The 20,085-nt window shown below is 41.8% G+C and overlaps 1 protein-coding gene across 4 annotated transcripts in view; it reads right to left on the reverse strand.

Annotated features, from left to right (window-relative positions):
* Positions 1 to 20,085, reverse strand: part of arhgef37 (Rho guanine nucleotide exchange factor (GEF) 37) — a 53,796-nt gene that overhangs the window by 23,484 nt on the left and 10,227 nt on the right. For 2 of the 4 annotated variants that reach the window (XM_060928043.1, XM_060928045.1), the window contains exons 2-5: positions 19,352 to 19,427; positions 6,764 to 7,099; positions 4,737 to 4,866; positions 4,017 to 4,164 (exon numbers count right to left, since the gene is read on the reverse strand). In XM_060928043.1, coding sequence (XP_060784026.1) covers positions 4,017 to 4,164; positions 4,737 to 4,866; positions 6,764 to 7,081 — 596 coding nt within the window. In that variant the 5' untranslated portion in view covers positions 7,082 to 7,099; positions 19,352 to 19,427. Of the gene's footprint in view, positions 1 to 4,016; positions 4,165 to 4,736; positions 4,867 to 6,763; positions 7,100 to 8,485; positions 8,522 to 19,351; positions 19,428 to 20,085 lie in introns of all 4 variants that reach the window. The other 2 variants (XM_060928044.1, XM_060928047.1) reach the window with 2 other exon arrangements.

Consider the following 20,085-nt stretch of genomic DNA (forward strand, 5'->3'; position numbering starts at 1 on the left):
TTGCTAACTTCATTAATCATTTTAGTACATTTCATTCCTTAGAAAGCTGAGAAACTGGGTTCAGCTGAGACGTTTACAGGCCCAAAGTTCAATGACCTCTAGAGGTCCGAGGTCAGATAGAGCTCGGCATATTGCAGATTTGAATTCGGCACACCCAAATTGACAAAATAAAACTGTTTGCTGACTTTGTCTCAAAAATGCCTTTGGGTGTCACAATTCTGGATTTTGGTACCAGTCTAATATGATTAGCTAGTTTAAGAGAGTCGGTGAGTTTAAGACACCTTTATAGGATATTCACAGCACTAGTGCACTAATGTAGAGTGGCAGCTACAATTATCGACAGTTTGTCAGATTTATCAATAAAACACAATTTTACAAAAGGTGAGTTTCAGTTACAACAGTTATTATTGGTTAGTTAATTAAATCAACTGGAAGACCCCCCCGCGCCCTTTGATCTTGTCGTCTGATGACGGTTCGTTACCCGAGATGATCAGTAATTTGAGGAAAACCTGGACGTTATCACAGGTAAGCATGGTGGAAAGATCATGGACATGTTTTTACTTATCAAATGTCACCGATATTTCATGAGATCCTTGTCAAAACCTTTGTTTCTTACTCTTTCATTTGACAGTCACCATTTTGTGTCTAAATACACGTTTAAGAAATCACGTAGGTGTCGATAACAGGGATCACTTTCACCGGTGTCCACCATTATCGACACCCTGTGGAATTAAGTGACATTTACAACTGTTCCAGATCGATCTTTGTAACGTTGCTGGAGTAGATGAAATTTTTTTTTTCTGATTCATAACAGAATGGAATGCTTCTTGAGTATTTGGAATCCTACTGCAATAAATAGAATTAGACCAGAATTAAATTCCCAGCATATAAAAAAAAAAAAAAATTTTACATGCTTGAAATATTCAGATTTTTTTTTTTTGGCAGTTTGTTACAAATATCTACCACATATTACAAAAGATATTTTATATTTTGGTTTGAGGACTGACATGTGACCTTTGACCTGGATTTTCATGTGGTTACAATGTCAAATGCCTGTTGACATTTATTAGTAAACTACAAAACTAGAAATTACTACAAACAACGAATGATTAACAAAATGTGATCTACAAAAATACTTAGAAAGTGGAACAAAGATTTTCTGAAACAGGTTAAACATTATCAGTTCATTTGTTTACAAACATTAGAATTACTTCATTTACGTAAGCACCGATATTGATATACAGTGGGGCAAAAAAGTCTTTGGGCAGCCACCAATTGTGCAAGTTCTCCCACTTAAAAAGATGAGAGAGGCCTGTAATTTTCATCAGTTATACCTCAACTATGAGAGACAGAATGGGGGGAAAGAATCCAGGAAATCACACTGTAGGATTTTTAATGAATTAATTGGTAAATTCCTCGGTAAAATAAGTATTTGGTCACCTACAAACAAGCAAGATTTCTGGCTCTCACAGACCTGTAACAACTTCTTTAAGAGGCTCCTCTGTCCTCCACTCGTTACCTGTATTAATGGCACCTGTTTGAACTCGTTATCAGTATAAAAGACACCTGTCCACAACCTCAAACAGTCACACTCCAAACTCCACTATGGCCAAGACCAAAGAGCTGTCAAAGGACACCAGAAACAAAATTGTAGACCTGCACCAGGCTGGGAAGACTGAATCTGCAATAGGTAAGCAGCTTGGTGTGAAGAAATCAACTGTGGGAGCAATTATTAGAAAATGGAAGACATACAAGACCACTGATAATCACCCTCGATCTGGGACTCCACGCAAGATCTCACCCCGTGGGGTCAAAATGATCACAAGAACGGTGAGCAAAAATCCTGGAAACACATGGGGGGACCTAGTGAATGACCTGCAGAGAGCTGGGACCAAAGTAACAAAGGCTACCATCAGTAACACACTACGCCGCCAGGGACTCAAATCCTGCAGTGCCAGACGTGTCCCCCTGCTTAAGCCAGTACATGTCCAGGCCCGTCTGAAGTTTGCTAGAGAGCATTTGGATGATCCAGAAGAGGATGTCATATGGTCAGATGAAACCAAAATAGAACTTTTTGGTAAAAACTCAACTTGTGTTTGGAGGAGAAAGAATGCCGAGTTGCATCCAAAGAACACCATACCTACTGTGAAGCATGCGAGTGGAAACATCATGCTTTGGGGCTGTTTTTCTGCAAAGGGACCAGGACGACTGATCCGTGTAAAGGAAAGAATGAATGGGGCCATGTATCGTGAGATTTTGAGTGAAAACCTCCTTCCATCAGCAAGGGCATTGAAGATGAAACATGGCTGGGTCTTTGAGCATGACAGTGATCCCAAACACCGCCCGGGCAATGAAGGAGTGGCTTCGTAAGAAGCATTTCAAGGTCCTGGAGTGGCCTAGCCAGTCACCAGATCTCAACCCCATAGAAAATCTTTGGAGGGAGTTGAAAGTCCGTGTTGCCCAGCAACAGCCCCAAAACATCACTGCTCTAGAGGAGATCTGCATGGAGGAATGGGCCAAAATACCAGCAACAGTGTGTGAAAACCTTGTGAAGACTTACAGAAAATGTTTGACCTCTGTCATTGCCAACAAAGGGTATATAAAAGTATTGAGATGAACTTTTGTTATTGACCAAATACTGATTTTTCCACCATAATTTGCAAATAAATTATTTAAAAATCAGACAGTGTGATTTTTCTGGATTTTTTTTTCCTCATTTTGTCTCTCATAGTTGAGGTATACCTATGATGAAAATTACAGGCCTCGGTCAGTGGGAGAACTTGCACAATTGGTGACTGACTGACTACTTTTTTGCCCCACTGTATTTATATAAAAGACATTTTGTACTAAATAAGTCTATGAAAAACAAATTTTAAATAAAAACTATACGTTTTGTTAACTTAATACCACCATACCAATTGTTTTTTGTTTTTTTTTAAATAAATAAAATCATCTGGATGTCGATAACTGTGGACAAAGGTGTCGATAATTGTGGAACGGGGTCACATGATCTGATGCGCTAAGTAATCGCATACATGTCAACCTATACGGAATGTCCGTATTTTATACGGATTTGATTCAATAAACGTAGTATACGGGCATATAAATAAAGTTATATGGATTCTTTAAAAAAAACTTCAATATTTATTTAGAGCTATAATCAATTCCCACGACAGCCAGTAAAGAGTCTTATGAAATCGCGCGTTATCTTGTGGTAGCGAGACTTTGTTCCACTTTTGATCATGCACACACCACATTGCGAGAATCCCGCCAACCCGGAAGTCATAGACAAACATAGACGCTGCCTTCTGCGTAGAATCATACGTCATCCTCACCGCCATATTGGATGTGGCAAAGTGGCGATTCTGAGAATAAAGATGCCTCATTCATGTGCTGCGTTTAACTGTACCAACAGGTTTACCGTCCAAACGAGATCACATGGGATTACCTTTCACAGGTGAGACTGGAAAAATACTTTTCATTGTATTTGGTCATTATAACGTAATTTTACGAACAGATTTTCCTGACTTTGTGGCTAATATGAAGTCTCGTGCATAATAGCCGCTCGGTGAAACCTGTTTCCAAACAACGAAGTATTTCCTTCGTAACTACGCTGATAACACTGTGTTTTTGTCAAACATTGGAGCTTTGTATTCATTCTGAAGGTTTGTTGTTATTAATATTGAATAAAAAGTAACTTGGATATATCATTGTTAATTATCATTCAAATTTTATGTAAACTATTTTAATTTGCATCTTATACGGATTTTATAAGGGAAATACAGATTTTGGAGGTTGGGTATACAGGTTTGATTGACCAAAGGTTGACATGTATGTAATCGGGAATCAACTCATTTTTTCCCAGTGGAAGCTTGAGTAATTATTCGTGTGCAATTTACGTATTGAAAGTCTTTTCGACTTTTGCAACGGCCAAAAGATTGTTAAGGTGCTGATAACTGTAGTCGCTGCTCTATTACATTAACGTGAGTGAGTGAAATTGTGTGACATCGACTTACACAGAGGACTTGATTACTTTCACCAGTTCTAGCCACTGGGCTTCCTTCTGCTTATAGCTGTTCTCTATGGCTGTGACATTATTATAGTTGGCCAGATATTCCTTGTATGCCATCTCTATGTCTTCCGACATAGACAGGAAAGAACTACCTACAAGAGAGGACAATTAAAATTAAGTAGTAAGTTTAGAGACAGTTGTAATGTCTTAAAAATTTGCCCACCATAAAGTTAAAAAGAACCTAAACATTTAACCTGTAAACAACATAAGCATGGATCGGCTTGAGCCTTAAAAACAAGGTTGTTTTCCTGCTATGGCTGAATAAAAAGGCTCCAATTTCCCACTTCAATTTAGGGCATCTGTTTAGTAGACCGTGAGGCTGAGAATAAACTGGGGGTGTGTGGGGGGGTTATTTTCCCTTTCCTTTGTACACTCAAAGACCTGATGCAACTCCATCATTACGCAGCAGTATTCAGAGTGTGTCATAGCTAATTTTAGTACATTCCAAACAAACAACTCATATGGCTGAGGTATGATGGGTGTAAAACCAGAACGATGAGAAAGCACTTAAAAGAATTTGATCTTGAAATTCCTGTTTCTTCTACAATGCCAAGTATTTTAATTATCTACAGTTTACGCATCTACACCATAATCACAGCCAGTGCACAGAAAGCTATTCGAGGAACCTGACCTTGACAGTCTAGTTTTTCCTGTAAATACTTACAGAGAGTTTCAAGGTACTGAGGATCACTGGGCTTCATCTGTGCCTGGTCTAGCATGCTCAGGAGTCGGCCGGACACGTCCATCACTTCGTCAATGTGCTGGAACATTCCATCAAGATTGGCTAGCGGAGGCTGCAGTGGGCAGAATGGTTTATTATGTAACATTTTCTACCACGGTGCTGTTGAATTCTTGATTTGGATTAGTCAGAAAGTGTTGATAGCACAGCTGCACATCACAAGTAACACACTTGACCAAATACGTTTCTATAGCAACAGTGTTCCCAGGGGTATGCCTGATAGACACACCACATAAAAAGATTAAAATTAATGCATGTAATTCACAGTATTGTGATGTCTTCTGTAAGGAGAGATTTATTTTGCATTTTTGAAAGGAGTCTCTATTGTCAGTGCTTTGTAACCGAGAGGCTGGCAAATTGTTTATAGCTGCTGTAGTATAATCAGGTTATAACAGGAACTAACTTGTTTTGCAGGAGTTCCACAATATTAAATGGAACACACGTTCTGTCAAATTAAAAACAAAATATATGTTAGCAATGGCTGTGATAAGAATAGTAAAACACCTCAGGGTGTGCGGTTATTGTAACTTAAAATCAACTTCCTTGTCAATCAAGGTGAATCACATCACGTAAAACACACTGCCCCATCCTGCTTTATTCCTTTCACATCAAGCTCTTACACACGAACTATAGAACAGCATTTACATACAAGTGGACTTCTATGTACAGGTTTAATATTCTGACCATTTTCTTCACTGGATGATCACAATACTTCTGAAAGTAATTGTTTACAAATATTCTCTCATTTCATCATCTCTAGCCGCTTTATCCTTCTACAGGGTCGCAGGCAAGCTGGAGCCTATCCCAGCTGACTATGGGCGAAAGGCAGGGTACACCCTGGACAAGTCGCCAGGTCATCACAGGGCTGACACTAAGGCTACGTTTACATTAGACCGTATCTGTCTCGTTTTCTTCGCGGATGCACTGTCCGTTTACATTAAACCTCCTGGAAACGTCGGGAAACGGGAATCCGCCAGCGTCCACGTATTCAATCCAGATCGTGTCAGCTCCGGTGCTGTGTAAACATTCAGAATACGCGGATACGCTGTGCTGAGCTCTAGCTGGCGTCTCATTGGACAACGTCACTGTGACATCCACCTTCCTGATTTGCTGGCGTTGGTCATGTGACACGACTGCTGAAAAACGGCGCGGACTTCCGCCTTGTATCACCTTTCATTAAAGAGTATAAAAGTATGAACATACTGCAAATACTGATGCAAATACTGCCCATTGTGTAGTTATGATTGTCTTTAGGCTTGCCATCCTTCCACTTGCAAGTGGTAAGTGATATGCGCTGGGATCACACACGCACAGCAGCTCAGTCCCGAAAACACTGCTCGTGCGCTTCACTCGCGCGCTCTGTGAGCTGCGCAGGGCCGGAGTGCGCACCCTCCAGAGGGCACTCGCTGTTCAGGGCGGAGTGATTTGGAGCGCAGGATGCCTGCGGAGCCGAGCGTATCCGTATATTGGTATTGCTGTGTGCACGCAAATCGTGTATTGGCGTTGCTGTGTGCACACTAATCATTTTAAAAATGTTCATCTGATGATCCGCTGATACGGCCTAATGTAAACATGGGCATAGACACAGACAACCATTCACACCTACGGTCAATTTAGAGTCACCAGTTAACCTAACCTGCATGTCTTTGGACTGTGGGGGAAACCAGAGCACCCGGAGGAAACCCACGCGGACACGGGGAGAACATGCAAACTCCGCACAGAAAGGCCCTTGCCGGCCACGGGGCTCGAACCCGGACCTTCTTGTTGTGAGGCGACAGCGCTAACCACTACATCACCGTGCTGCCCTGTTTACAAATATTAGCCTTAATATTTAATACAGTGAAGTCCAGTAACCTTGGTACATACAGACTATCTAATTGGTCAGTGCTGACAAGATCGAAGGTGGTAATGATTACATCAAACGTCGCACTGAAAGTGAGAAGTGGACCCACCTCTAGCTTCTGTAGGTTGCCTCGGATAGTAACTGCACAAATTTGCAGGTGCTTCAAGTAGTTCCTCTCCGTGTCCACCAGCTCTTGTATGGCCATGATCTGCTTCTGAGCCGCCCTTTCCTTTTGTGCCGCCTCTTCCTGTGCAGTCTTTCTCCCTGTGTTCACCTCTTCATTCTCGGCAGAGTCCTCAACAGCTCCATCCACATCTTCCACAGCCACCACTGGTATCTGACATCTCACCTCCCCGGCCACTTCCTTCAGCTCAGGGAGTTCCTCCGATGTTCCTCGACTGCTTAGCCTTCCAGTTCGACGCTGCATACTGGGCCTGCTTGAGAGCTGGAGAAAAACAGTACTTCAGGCTAGCATTAAAAAAAAAAAAACCTAGCACAGAAATCCAGAGATGACCTGAAGGAGGAAGGAAGCAGTGCATTTGCCAAGTGAAGTGACAGTCACTAGGTATATAAACATAAAATCTAGATCAAAACAAAACCTCAGTAAATTTCAATGTTATAATCCTCCTGTCAGAAACAGGTACTGTACCTTTGCGTTCCCCAAGAAGTGAACAATGCAAACATCCCCTCATAAGGTAGAACACTGGTCCTTAAAAGTATAAGTACTAATATTGCTACTCTACTCTTGGGGTCATCAACCAGACCATGTTAAAATCCCAATTTAGGGGATTCTAAATTTATATTTTTTCTGAAAATCTCGAAAGACTCCAATTAGGATTAACAACTTCCAAAAACGGGGCGGCACGGTGGTGTAGTGGTTAGCGCTGTCGCCTCACAGCAAGAAGGTCCTGGGTTCGAGCCCCGGGGCCGGCAAGGGCCTTTCTGTGTGGAGTTTGCATGTTCTCCCCGTGTCCGCGTGGGTTTCCTCCGGGTGCTCCGGTTTCCCCCACAGTCCAAAGACATGCAGGTTAGGTTAACTGGTGACTCTAAATTGACCGTAGGTGTGAATGTGAGTGTGAATGGTTGTCTGTGTCAGCCCTGTGATGACCTGGCGACTTGTCCAGGGTGTACCCCGCCTTTCGCCCGTAGTCAGCTGGGATAGGCTCCAGCTTGCCTGCGACCCTGTAGAAGGATAAAGCGGCTAGAGATAATGAGAGAGAGAGAGAACTTCCAAAAACGAAGACATCCCGTTATTGCGATTTTGCAAACAGACATTGGTACTTCAGAGCCATTCATGTACTCCTGGTTAGCACTGCTACATGTCCTCTGGGGTGGAATACCACAGGCACACAAAAACTTGCCCTCTCTCAAAATGATGCTACTTGTCATGTTGCAAGCTTTCATATAGTCCTTGACCTTAAAAAAACCTGCTTAATTAAAAAAAAAAAAAGAAGAACCAGGAGTTGTCAGAAAGGTGCTACCGGTACATGGCACGTAAAGGAAACAACATTTCTGGGAAATCATCAAGCACAATATTTTCACTCTGTTCTCTTCAGCTGTGTCAACATTCACAGAAATACAAAGCTTCAACTCACACGTTACCAAAGTAAACCTTACAGATCTCCTACAGGAATGAATTGAGTTAGCTGGGCTGAGATTGCATGTACACAAACGGAAAAAAAAAAAAAAGCCCCTGCTCAGCACGTTTCCGCAGAGCTCTGACAGCCCTGTAAAAAGTGGTGCAGTGCAGTGAAATGTTTCTGCAGTCGAGCCTGGAGGAAAATAGCAGGTTTGTATCAAGGCAAAAATATCTATTAAAGCGCATCGTTACCTTCAGAGACGGCACTCAGGTCACTGCTGGATCTTCCTGTGGAGGCAGAGCAGTGAGTTTCAGCAGAGGAAAGTCTGGCACAAAACACACACAATCTGGCTAGGGTAACTTTCTCCACGGAGTCAGACTGCAGGGCCTCATGTGGCATGGGTGTGTGACTGAAGGGGGATGGGTGGGTCAGTAGAAGAGAGTATTAAAAGGGAAGGAGGGGCAGTTAGCAGGAGGGAATGGGATAAGGGACAGTGAGGACACGCACACACCTAAATAGGGTGATTGACTGCAGCAGCTTGTGAAAAGGAAGTGATGCTTGCTGAGGAAGCAGCCGAAAGTCTAAACGCAACAAGCAGCACGGATATGCATGCGCTTGCGCGCGCACACACCAAAGTAAAATCAGACAGTAAACAACCGAAAGCAAACACACTGCACAGTCCTGAACAAGCTTAAAATTATATACATCAGACCACCAGCATACTGTCTGGAGTAACTCTGTATTCTTAGGGAACATCACCGGTTCTGCTCCTGGCATTCATTCATCTCCAATAAGAACTTTATCCTGGTCAGGACTGTGATGGATCCGGAGCCCATCTTGGAAACACTAGGCACATAAAGCCTAGGTCAGTGGTTCTCAAACTTTTTATACTCTGTACCACCTGAGAAAATATTGAGCTCTCCGAGTACCACCATGATGACCAACATTATAATATAGCAGCATAGGCCTTCCCTATTAGCTTCAGCCACACAGGAGAGATGTTTATTCCTCATCTCATCTCATTATCTCTAGCTGCTTTATCCTTCTACAGGGTCGCAGGCAAGCTGGAGCCTATCCCAGCTGACTACGGGCGAAAGGCGGGGTACACCCTGGACAAGTCGCCAGGTCATCACAGGGCTGACACATGGACACAGACAACCATTCACACTCACATTCACACCTACGGTCAATTTAGAGTCACCAGTTAACCTAACCTGCATGTCTTTGGACTGTGGGGGAAACCGGAGCACCCGGAGGAAACCCACGCGGACACGGGGAGAACATGCAAACTCCACACAGAAAGGCCCTCGCTGGCCCCGGGGCTCGAACCCAGGACCTTCTTGCTGTGAGGCAACAGCGCTAACCACTACACCACCGTGCCGCCATGTTTATTCCTTATTATGGTTATTTATTGATAGCTGTTAACACCGAATCAGACATTTACAACTCTGTCCAACAATTCTCACATACTCCTACATACACAGCGCAATACACACTCAAATTGCAACTGAATGAAAATGGCACAGAGCCATACAGTACATATTCGACCTCTACAAAATTATGCTCCTAATCTGGCCCACAAATAACACAAACATCAAGTCTTTTTTTCTCAGCAGAAGATGTGTGAAACATCAAACATCTCAGCACAAAAAAAGGAAAAAAAAAAAAAGAATCCTGAAAACTTGCATTGCCACAAAATGTAAAAGCCAGACATAATTTTTCACATTCTCACACGTAGCTACACATTTCTTTTGAAACGTTGTATTTATTATGCACTGTATGTTTCAGGGTTTTTTTTTTTAAGCTGAAAATGTTAATGCGAAAATATGACTTTCCCCCGCGTACCACCAGAAAGCGCTCGTACGCGTACCACAGTTTGAGAACCACTGACCTAGGTCACAACTGGACGTACGATTTTTTGGCCGTGCGATTTTTGGCATTTCCCAAATCGCTGCGGTTTGTGTGTTCATGGAGAAAGACGCACGTTGGCCGTAAGTTTGTCTTGCAACCTGAAAACGTAAGCGCCCATAGAGTTTGACATAACGAACCTCTGCGGCCGGTCTGCGGCCAGTCTACGGCTCGAAAATCAGCACGTCACACGCGCACCCTCCGTGCGTTTCACGTGCGCCCTCCGTGCGTTTTTTGCACGTAGACCGGCCGTAGGAGCACGTACGGCCGGTTGTGACCCAGGCATAAAGCAGGAATACACTCTGGATAGGACACTAGTACCAGGCAGAAACACACTTTGGAGCAATTTAGAATAGCCGATTCACCTACTGCCATGTTTCAGGAAGGTGGGAGGAAACCAGAGAACTCAAGAGCCCACAGGGGACAAAACCCACATGAGCACTGGGAGAACCTGGATCAATCTGGGTGACCCTGAAGCTGTGATGTAGCAATGCTAGATTTGCATCCAGCCTCCTTGTCGCATATTGTACAATATGCATACAAGAGTGGACTGACAAAAAAATAAAATCATTTAAGTAACTGCAGTATGAAGGACAAATAAAGCAAGACACAGCCTTAACTTGATATGAAAAGCCTAAACATCCTACAGAGCTAGGGTTGCCACCCGTCCCGTAAAATACGGAATCGTCCTTTATTTGGCAATTAAATCTTGTGTCCCGTATTGAACCGATACGCGATTTGTTCTGTATTTTCATAAAAGTGTCCAATACACATGTCTGTCTCACACACATCAACACTAAATCTAACAATAATGAACAAAATAAAACAGGAAATACTACGTTGCAGGATCTACCCAGGACACAAACCCCTCCACTCTGTGTCACGCTCTGTGCGTCTGTGCCTGGCTGCCTGCGTCACCGCGTGTGGCGCTGTCACGGTTGCCTAGAGACAGACAACACACACCGGCGCTGCTCAAAAAACCCGAGTTTTACAACAGCGATTTGAAAGACAAAGAGTTACTCAGTGCAGCAAGGAGTAACAAGAAGTACACTTGGAAAAAGAAGTGAGGGAAATCTGTTGACTGTTTAAATCTGGTCTACTCCACAGACAAGAGAAACACAACAGTAAATGATGAACTCAGGACTGCTGAGGGAAGGAGTAATGTTTTGCACTTTCTTGTTTTCTGCATTCTTGAACAGTGTTGGGCATGCTACTTTCAAAAAGTAATTAGTTATAGTTACTAGTTACTTTTCCCAAAAAGTAACTGGAGTTAGTAACAGAGTTACTTTGTCATAAAAGTAACTAATTACCAGGGAAAGTAATTATTCCGTTACATTTTGTGTTACCCCCCCCAAAAAAAAAATTCAATTAGTGTAATCATAATAAAAGTGAATGTTAAATGTGTTTAATGACTGAAATTGACACTTAACAGAACCAATTAGCAACGTTATCTACACTATATTAATATTTTTGTGGGACAATGTGAGATAAGACATCTATCAAATGTAATATATTTTTGTAGTTATTAAAATTATGTTACTAATTACTGACCACTGACGAGGACAAACGCTTTGTCCCTCGACATAATGTGCATTGCACGTAGACATTTTTGCCTTTTATTTCAAGTAATGAAAAGTAATGGCTGTATTTCCAATGTGAAAGCGCAGTGCTGGGCTGACCGCTCGCCATCGCTGTGTCTTCTCATTGAAAGTGTGCGCAGTAGTGCAGTAGGCGTGGCCTACCTACGTATGCTGTCCAAATCTACTCTGATTGGCTTACTGTGCCGTTGTCTCGCGTCTCCCCGCCCCACACTAAAGCAGAGGAAAGAAAGGCTGAACGAGCAGTGTGCCAGATGAAAACAGCTTTAATAAAGTAACGCATAGTATTTTATTGTAAGTAACGGGAACGGCGTTATAACGATGTAAAAAGTAATTAGTTAGATTACTCGTTACTAAAAAAAAAAGTAACGCCGTTATTCCCATCACTGTTCTTGAATAAGCAGACATACATGTTTGTTGTGTTTTTGTTCTCTTTTTTCCCCTCTAAGTAAAAATGTCCCCAAGGTTCACAAAGAGTCCCTACACCAAGAACAGTTATGCACTTACATTTACAGTGATATTAAGTTCTCAATATATTTAGATTATATTTTAAAAGTTCATTGTTGCCCACTTGTACATTATACATTTTTACAGCATTGGCAATAAAGCATTTCAAGCTTTAAGTATGAGTAATTGCTTTCTTGATCACCCCTTTACTAAAAACACCTACAAAATAAAACATACCACTGCTGCGGGCACCCCACCCCATGGGAGTTGTGCCCGTGGTGGTCATGGCCCCAAGGAGCCGTGGTGGGCGTCCCTTATTTTCATTTCTGAATGGTGGCAACCCTACACAGAGCTGTAACACGTCACATTTACTTACAGACTACTGTGAAACTTAAAGCACAAACTCCAAACAGAGCAACTGTGAACAAATTAACAAGGCATGGTGCAAAATCATACACAAACGTGTGCATGTGACCTGCTGTTACACAATGGCACGGAGAAGGTAGCAGCGATCATGTAGTGACACACTGCCCTGTAATACATGGAAGAAAAACTCAAAACGGTGAAGCTTTAATATTACATTGTTAGGACGCAAAGCAATCTTTTCTTTTTTAAAACCACAATTTCATGACAAACCATGTTTGTCCATCACACACATGCTGCGACTGATTAAAATCCCAACAACGCTCATGTGAAACAACTAAGATTGGTCAGGATGCTCACAACCCACAGTGAACTAGTTACTGATTTTTATCTCCATACTGCAGGCCAAGTTCATGATGACATTTATTTATACCACAGTGCTGCTGATTTCTTAACTCCAACTGGTCAGAGTCAGTTTCTATAACAGTAGCTCAATGCAAGGTTTATATTAATCTAATGCATTCATATTCAATAACTCCGAGAGACTTGCATGGAGGACACCACTGAAATGGATTTTACTTTCAGTTTCTCTGTAACATGACAAGCTGCATATTTTTGTATTATTAACTTGAGATGATGGCGAGGGAACGACTGCTGCATGAGTGAAAACAGAAACAAACATGCACTGTGGACATTCCATAATATGTTAAAACGCCACTGTACTGTAAATGATCTCATTATCTCTAGCTGCTTTATCCTGTTCTACAGGGTCGCAGGCAAGCTGGAGCCTATCCCAGCTGACTACGGGCGAAAGGCGGGGTACACCCTGGACAAGTCGCCAGGTCATCACAGGGCTGACACATAGACACAGACAACCATTCACACTCACATTCACACCTACGGTCAATTTAGAGTCACCAGTTAACCTAACCTGCATGCCTTTGGACTGTGGGGGAAACCGGAGCACCCGGAGGAAACCCACGCGGACACGGGGAGAACATGCAAACTCCGCACAGAAAGGCCCTCGCCGGCCACGGGGCTCAAACCCGGACCTTCTTGCTGTGAGGCGACAGCGCTAACCACTACACCACCGTGCCGCCCCACTGGAAATGATTTTTTTTTTTTTATAATATTTCCTTTCACAAATGAAAGTGTGTTAGCTTTGGCAAGTCTTTGTGGCAGAAGATGAATAAAACATTTTAGGATGTGAGGTCATTAAAAATATGATTAACTTCGGGGTGGTTACCACCAACAAACCACCCAGTTGTTGACGTTCTTATAACAGCACACCCTGTCAGTTTTACTCATCTGCCAAACATTTTGAGCAAAAACGGCTTAGGGTGTTTTCACACTTGGTCCCTTTCAGCCATCTAACCGAACTCAGATCGATGACTCAGCATTTTCTGCACATATGTGAACACTCCAACCGTACCCAGACCCCTTTAAAGCAAACCGAATTGAGACCACCTCAGGAGGTGGTCTCAGTACGGTTCGCTAAAAATCAACGGTATGGTTCGCCTAATCTGCGCATTGTGAACAAAAAGCGCACCGGGTTCACTTTGCCTTTTTCACTGTAGTTTAACCTTCTTTGTTTGCCGTAGTTGGTCACGTGACTGTAGCAGGGAAACTCAACTTCCTTTTGGAACTTACCAGCCGTGTTTTGCGCTCATAGATGCTGGAATAAATTTATTTTCCTTAATCCGGACTATTTTGATCAAAGAATACAGCAGGGCAAGCATGGCAGCAGACATTTTGATTCAAGAGAAAATTACCCAGAATTCCATGCACTGGGGGTCTGAGGGCTCTAGAGGACCTGGTGTGAACAGAAAGAGGACTGAGGCCCCATCAAAGCTTAACTGGACCAGAAAGAGAACCCAGTCCTCTTTGTAATAAATTCACAGTGTGAACACAAAAAGAACTGAGTTCTTTTTCTGTTGGTCCACTTTTTGGTCCACTTAAAGAGGACCGAGTCTGGTTCCTTTAAAGGGGACCAGGTGTGAAAACACCCTTAGAAGTGAAAACACCATCCACACGCAGAATCGAGCAGCTGAGTGTTAGGAGTCTTGCTCAAAGACTTAACTATGGCTCGGACACACACTCTTTCTCTCTCTCTCTAATTTAGAGCCTGTTTAAACTGAGGACAGGATTTCACTTCCAGCAGCTCAGCCACTGTACTACCATTTCCCTAGATTAATAACAACAGCTCTGATAAGTGAGCAGTGGCCCAGAACCCATATGCGGGCTGAAGTGCAGATGTTAAAACTTACTAGAAAGCAGACAGACAATCTGATCATAAAACCTTACTGATAAAATCCTTGATGTTAAGTGAAAGAAATACTAAAATTCATACGATTTACTGAAATAGAGAGAACTGTATACTGAAAAAATAATTATTGCAGAATCAAAAAGACTAACCTGCAACAATACTTTGCTAATTTTGTTTAAAAAAAAAAAAATACTTGGTGCTTCATGAGATTTTGTGTCTCTTATTTCAGTTGCCTCTCAAGTGTTTTTTTTTTTTAAATAAAATAAAAAAACAGCCTCAATGAGGCTGCAGCTCATTCCAGCCACGACGCCCATAAAATTGTAAATATGAAAGGTGGCACCATCATAACGTTTATGGAAACCCACCTGGAGAACATTGTATGCATGTTTGATCGAAATCTGATCAATCCTGTAAGAAGAGTTGCAATTTTTGTAAATTGTGGATGGATGACAACGATGGACGGACGACGCATGATCGCATAAGTTCATCCAGCCTGGCCTGCAGCCGGATGAGCTAAAAAAATGGACTAGATTACAGTTGACATCGGTCTCCAACTTCTGCAAGATAGAGAGACTCTTCCCTTCTCATACTTAGCTTCAAGGATGTGAGGAAACCTTTAGTTCTCAGAATCAGAAAGCAACTTTATTACAAAGGGAAACCTAAGCAATGAGAGAGGTCGGTCTTGAAAGTGAACACTGACACGATGACCATAGTGCAGGATATTAAAATTCTCAAGGGCAAGATATATTTGCATCCTCTGTTTGGCCAGTTCTAATTTACCAAACTCATTCTAGTACCCCATTCCCCCTCTCACTGAAAAGTGTTTGTCATTATGCTGTAATGGTATTATGCGGGAATGGGAGCAAAATGGTACCATTCAAAACATTAACCTATCCCCTGGCGATCTAGTAACAATAATGGTAATCTTTTGCCACAGCTTCAGTGGAAACTGGAACCATTGGATTAACATGTGACTGGTCATGACATTGCTGACATGGACGGCGTGTTTCCCACAGGCCTGAAATATACTTGTGGTGGTACAGTGGCAGTCAGAAAGGGCTGCATTACCTGCCGGCACAAAAAACGATCTATTGCACGTAATTTCGGATTGCCTTGGAACCTGCTCCTCTCGCTTGGACTGGAATCTGCTCTGCTCATTTATGATTTCAATTTTTGGTTTACAAAGAAGGACGAGAAACACGACTTGCTTTTGAGTCTGCGATTTCTGATAATAAAAACAAAAGTGGCCTATTCATTTCTTACAGACACGAAAATAGAATGCTAAAACGTACACAGACCAGTAATGTCTTTTCAATAATCAGTTAAATAAGCTGGAAAAAAGTGCTATTAGAAAGCTGAATGCACGTACTGGACTCAAGCACTCAAATGTTGTCATGGTAGCATTGACAGTAACCTGCATACTGAATAAGACTGTCCAGTGTGAAAGCTCTCTGTTCTATTTAGCCAATCATTTGAGCACAACACAGTTCCTTTTAGCGATACAGTAAATCATGTTCATTATTATTTATCCATCACTCAACACTATTGTTCTTTATACTTACGTACTGTTACTGTACGTTTGCATACTACAGATGTAGCGGATCATTTAGGTACTGTTTGACGACTGTTAAAGGATATGGGACATGGATTTTTACCTGGGCATAATTATGTATAAAGGACATAAGAAATGCCATCTAAATCACTGCAGGGCGTCAAAAATGTGAAAATCACCACATTATTCAAGTTTTTTTATACATCAGCGTAAAACAAGGGATTTGTTAATGAGCTAGGTGGTCACGTGACCTGTGACGCGACAAAAACTTTCCAAGGAGCCAGCGCTTGGGAATCTAATGTAAACAGGTTACCGAAATGGACACCATCGACAGTGACATTCCCGATGTTTCACAGAGATGTGAAGTTAGACCCTATCAATTCGAACCGATAGCTCGAAATTCACATGAACATGGATCTTGTCTTTACTCTGACGGGTCAGATGATTCTGAGAGCGAGAGTTCATTCAGCCCTCATGAAACTGAAAGTGGTCGGCTCGATAACACTTCCTGGTAAGTTAAAAACAATTCTGCTCAAAGGCTAATGATCTGTTGAAAGAAGTATTATTTTTGTATCATACATTGAAAGTTCATCATAGATCTAGCTAAAGTCCGTTGCAAGCTAGGTTTTTTTTTTGCTGATATTTTTCGAGATTGATTGAGATACAATGCTTCCAGAGTCCGAGATGAAAACATTCAAAATGGAGAAACGAGTCAGAATTATGATAATCAATAATTGATACATCCAAAATTATAATACTAATCCTTACCTCGGCTTTCAGTCGCTTAGCGCAGAGGTCTTCAATTGGGGGGGGGGGGGGGGGGGGGGGGGCGCGCGAAATTGCACCGGATCACTCATATCAACAAAAATATTCCTGCCCTGTCCCCTGGCCTCCGTGCAGGGATGCAAACAGCGCGCCTTTCGGTGGATGCCGCCTTTTTCACGGCTGAATCACGCAGATCCGATTTTTTAAAAAAAAGCGATATTAATTCATGAAACATGAAGTATAAGGATGAGAAAAAAAAACAGTTTAAATCGGGAAGCTGCACACATTTGTGCAGCCTGGCGCAAATGTGCGCAGCTTCCCGATTTAAACTGTTTTTTTTTTTTTTCTCATCCTTATACTTCCTGTTTCATGAATTAATATCGCTCAGTACCTGAGTATTATGCTGCGTTCATGTGCTATGGGAAGATGATATTTTCCAGTTGGGAAGTGGTATTTACCAGTGTGTTGTGTTCACATGCTTTTGTTGTTGGTGACAAATTAAAGATGGTGGACCGGATTCAAGTTAGCAATAGTTAGTTAGCTATCGTTAGCAATAGCGTCTGCTCTGGATAGGTAAAAACAAACCATAACACATTTTTAAAGGAAACGGATTTCTAACGTATTGTTACACTTGTTAATGACGCAACATTGCATAGACACAAAAAACTACCCACTAGTACTAGTAAAAAAAAAAAAAACCTTTAGTAGCGTACAATGCTTAACATTCAAGTGTCTTGTACCGCTCGCCGCCATGTTGAAAAGGTTAAAGTTCAGCTCATCTCGGCAACTCGTGTATCAAAATTTTCTACGAGTTGCCCAGTGGAAAATACCACAAGAGGGGGCGTTCATGTGTGCTTTCCATGTCGGCGTTTGGTATTTACCATAATTCCCATAGCACATGAACGCAGCATTAATGTTGAAAGAATCCTCAGTGAAATGGTCCGAACACAGTTTGTGGGAAACAGTAGGTGCAAAGTTTTTTCAACAGGTGTTCTGTAAAGTTATCCTACCTCTTGGATTTGTCCTACCAAGCCTACTGCGCATGCGCAAAGCCTACCGCGCATGCGCAGGTGAGCCCACACTTTCCTCAGCTTCGGGTCCTTGGGGAATGCAAAAAAGCTTACTCCAGGGCATTTCCCATTGGAATTATTGCAACCATAAGCAGCACAATACACCATGATGTCCAATGTATGATGTCCAATGTACTTTAAAGACTATAAAAACAATTTTGTCATCCACTTCTCCATTCATCTACCCGCTTGTGCTGTGCCCGAAAGTTTTTGTGACGTATGATCACGTGACAGCGGTTCTTCCGGTTGCAAAAAATGCATATTGGAAGTCGAGCAGAAATGCCATATAATCACGAATATAACGATTTTGCTGAATTTAATAGATGATTTTGTATTTGTTGATGCAATTAATTCATATTTTTAATGGAAAGAAACTGATATAGTGTGCTTTTATGTTTCATGTCCCATATCCTTTAAATGCCTACTGAGTATTCGGACACCCTACGGATGATGACGTACTGCTCTTTGCACTCTACCCTACAGACTACGATGTAGTCTTCAGTAAGGCGGTACGAATACTTGGATGTAGCCAGTTTGTGGGAAAAACTGGATGTAAATGATATAGTGATCTTGCAGCAGAATTACTGACCCCTACACTTGTATTGCCTCACTGTAACTTGACCAGTGGCAAATTCATAAAGAACTTTTCTGCAGGTATGGGTGGAAATCGGAACGAATTATACGTCATATTCAATCTCTCACGTTTGATACGTTTTGTAGAGGTTCACACTCCGTAGCATCTCCATTAAATACAGTCAGGTGGGAACACACATCACCTGGTACTTTACCATTATGGAAGACCATGAGAATGAAAATTTGTCAAAATCTATCCTGTACTGTTTTTACCTCATACAATAACTGTTTTGTCTGTGAATGGGGCTTACTGTAACTCTCTTTTACCATAACTAGGTGTCTCCACATCCCTTTAAATCACCCATTTGCCTTTTAGCTTATCTAAAGTAAACACGGCTGCTGAGACCACGCCAGAACAAGCCGTCCTGAGATGTCTCCACTTCTATTTTTATTGATATTTGATACACATAGCTCCAGCATGTGTGCTGTGAGTTCTGCCAGTTTATCCATCAAAGCTTTTACGTCATCTTAAGCAGTCCTCTGCATAGCCTGGTACATAATAAAGACAAACTTACTGTTCCCTGCCTCGGCAATGGAGCGTGTTGGTTACCCTCTTCTTCTGGTAATGTTGTGCCCACTCCTCTCCAAGTCCTAGGAGGAGTAAAGGACATTTGACAACAATGAGATGTCTTCCTCATGTGAAGTTGCCCTTCACGCACAGGCCCCATTTCAGTGTCACTTCTCGAGTTACATTAAGACCAACATTGGATTATATGTAATATAGCATAGGTCAGATGAAAATCTAAAGATGCATTCTGATTATTTTTCATACTTCATTCAGGTTTTTTTTTTAATCCCTTCCAGAACATCATCTGAATGCTTTAACATTCAGACCAAGCTCTTTGCATTACGAAATTCAGTTAAGCCACAACTTTTCCTGTGTAATGTGTAACAGACAGATGCAACACGTTTACTTTGTGACAAGCTTGCAACACAGCATCAATTTCACTCTCCACATTTGTCTGTCTTTTATTTATTTATTTTTTGAGAAAATCAGCAAGTCTATTTTAGGAAAGTCTCCCCCGTCTTACCTTGATTTTGTGTTTGCACAGCACTATCTTGAAAGCAAACATGGATTGTTATGATTATTGATATCAATAAACATTTTTCAGTCAACAAGTTTTATACTCAAGTTCTGACAAAAGTACGAAGTGCTCGGGGTCCAGGTTGTTTATTAAAGAAAAAAAATAATCCCCTCTCATTTAAGTAATAAATGTTGAAAAGCCTCTTTTCATTCAAATAAATAAAT

The sequence above is a fragment of the Neoarius graeffei genome, chromosome 8, assembly GCF_027579695.1.
Source record: "Neoarius graeffei isolate fNeoGra1 chromosome 8, fNeoGra1.pri, whole genome shotgun sequence".
Classification (NCBI taxonomy): domain Eukaryota; kingdom Metazoa; phylum Chordata; class Actinopteri; order Siluriformes; family Ariidae; genus Neoarius; species Neoarius graeffei.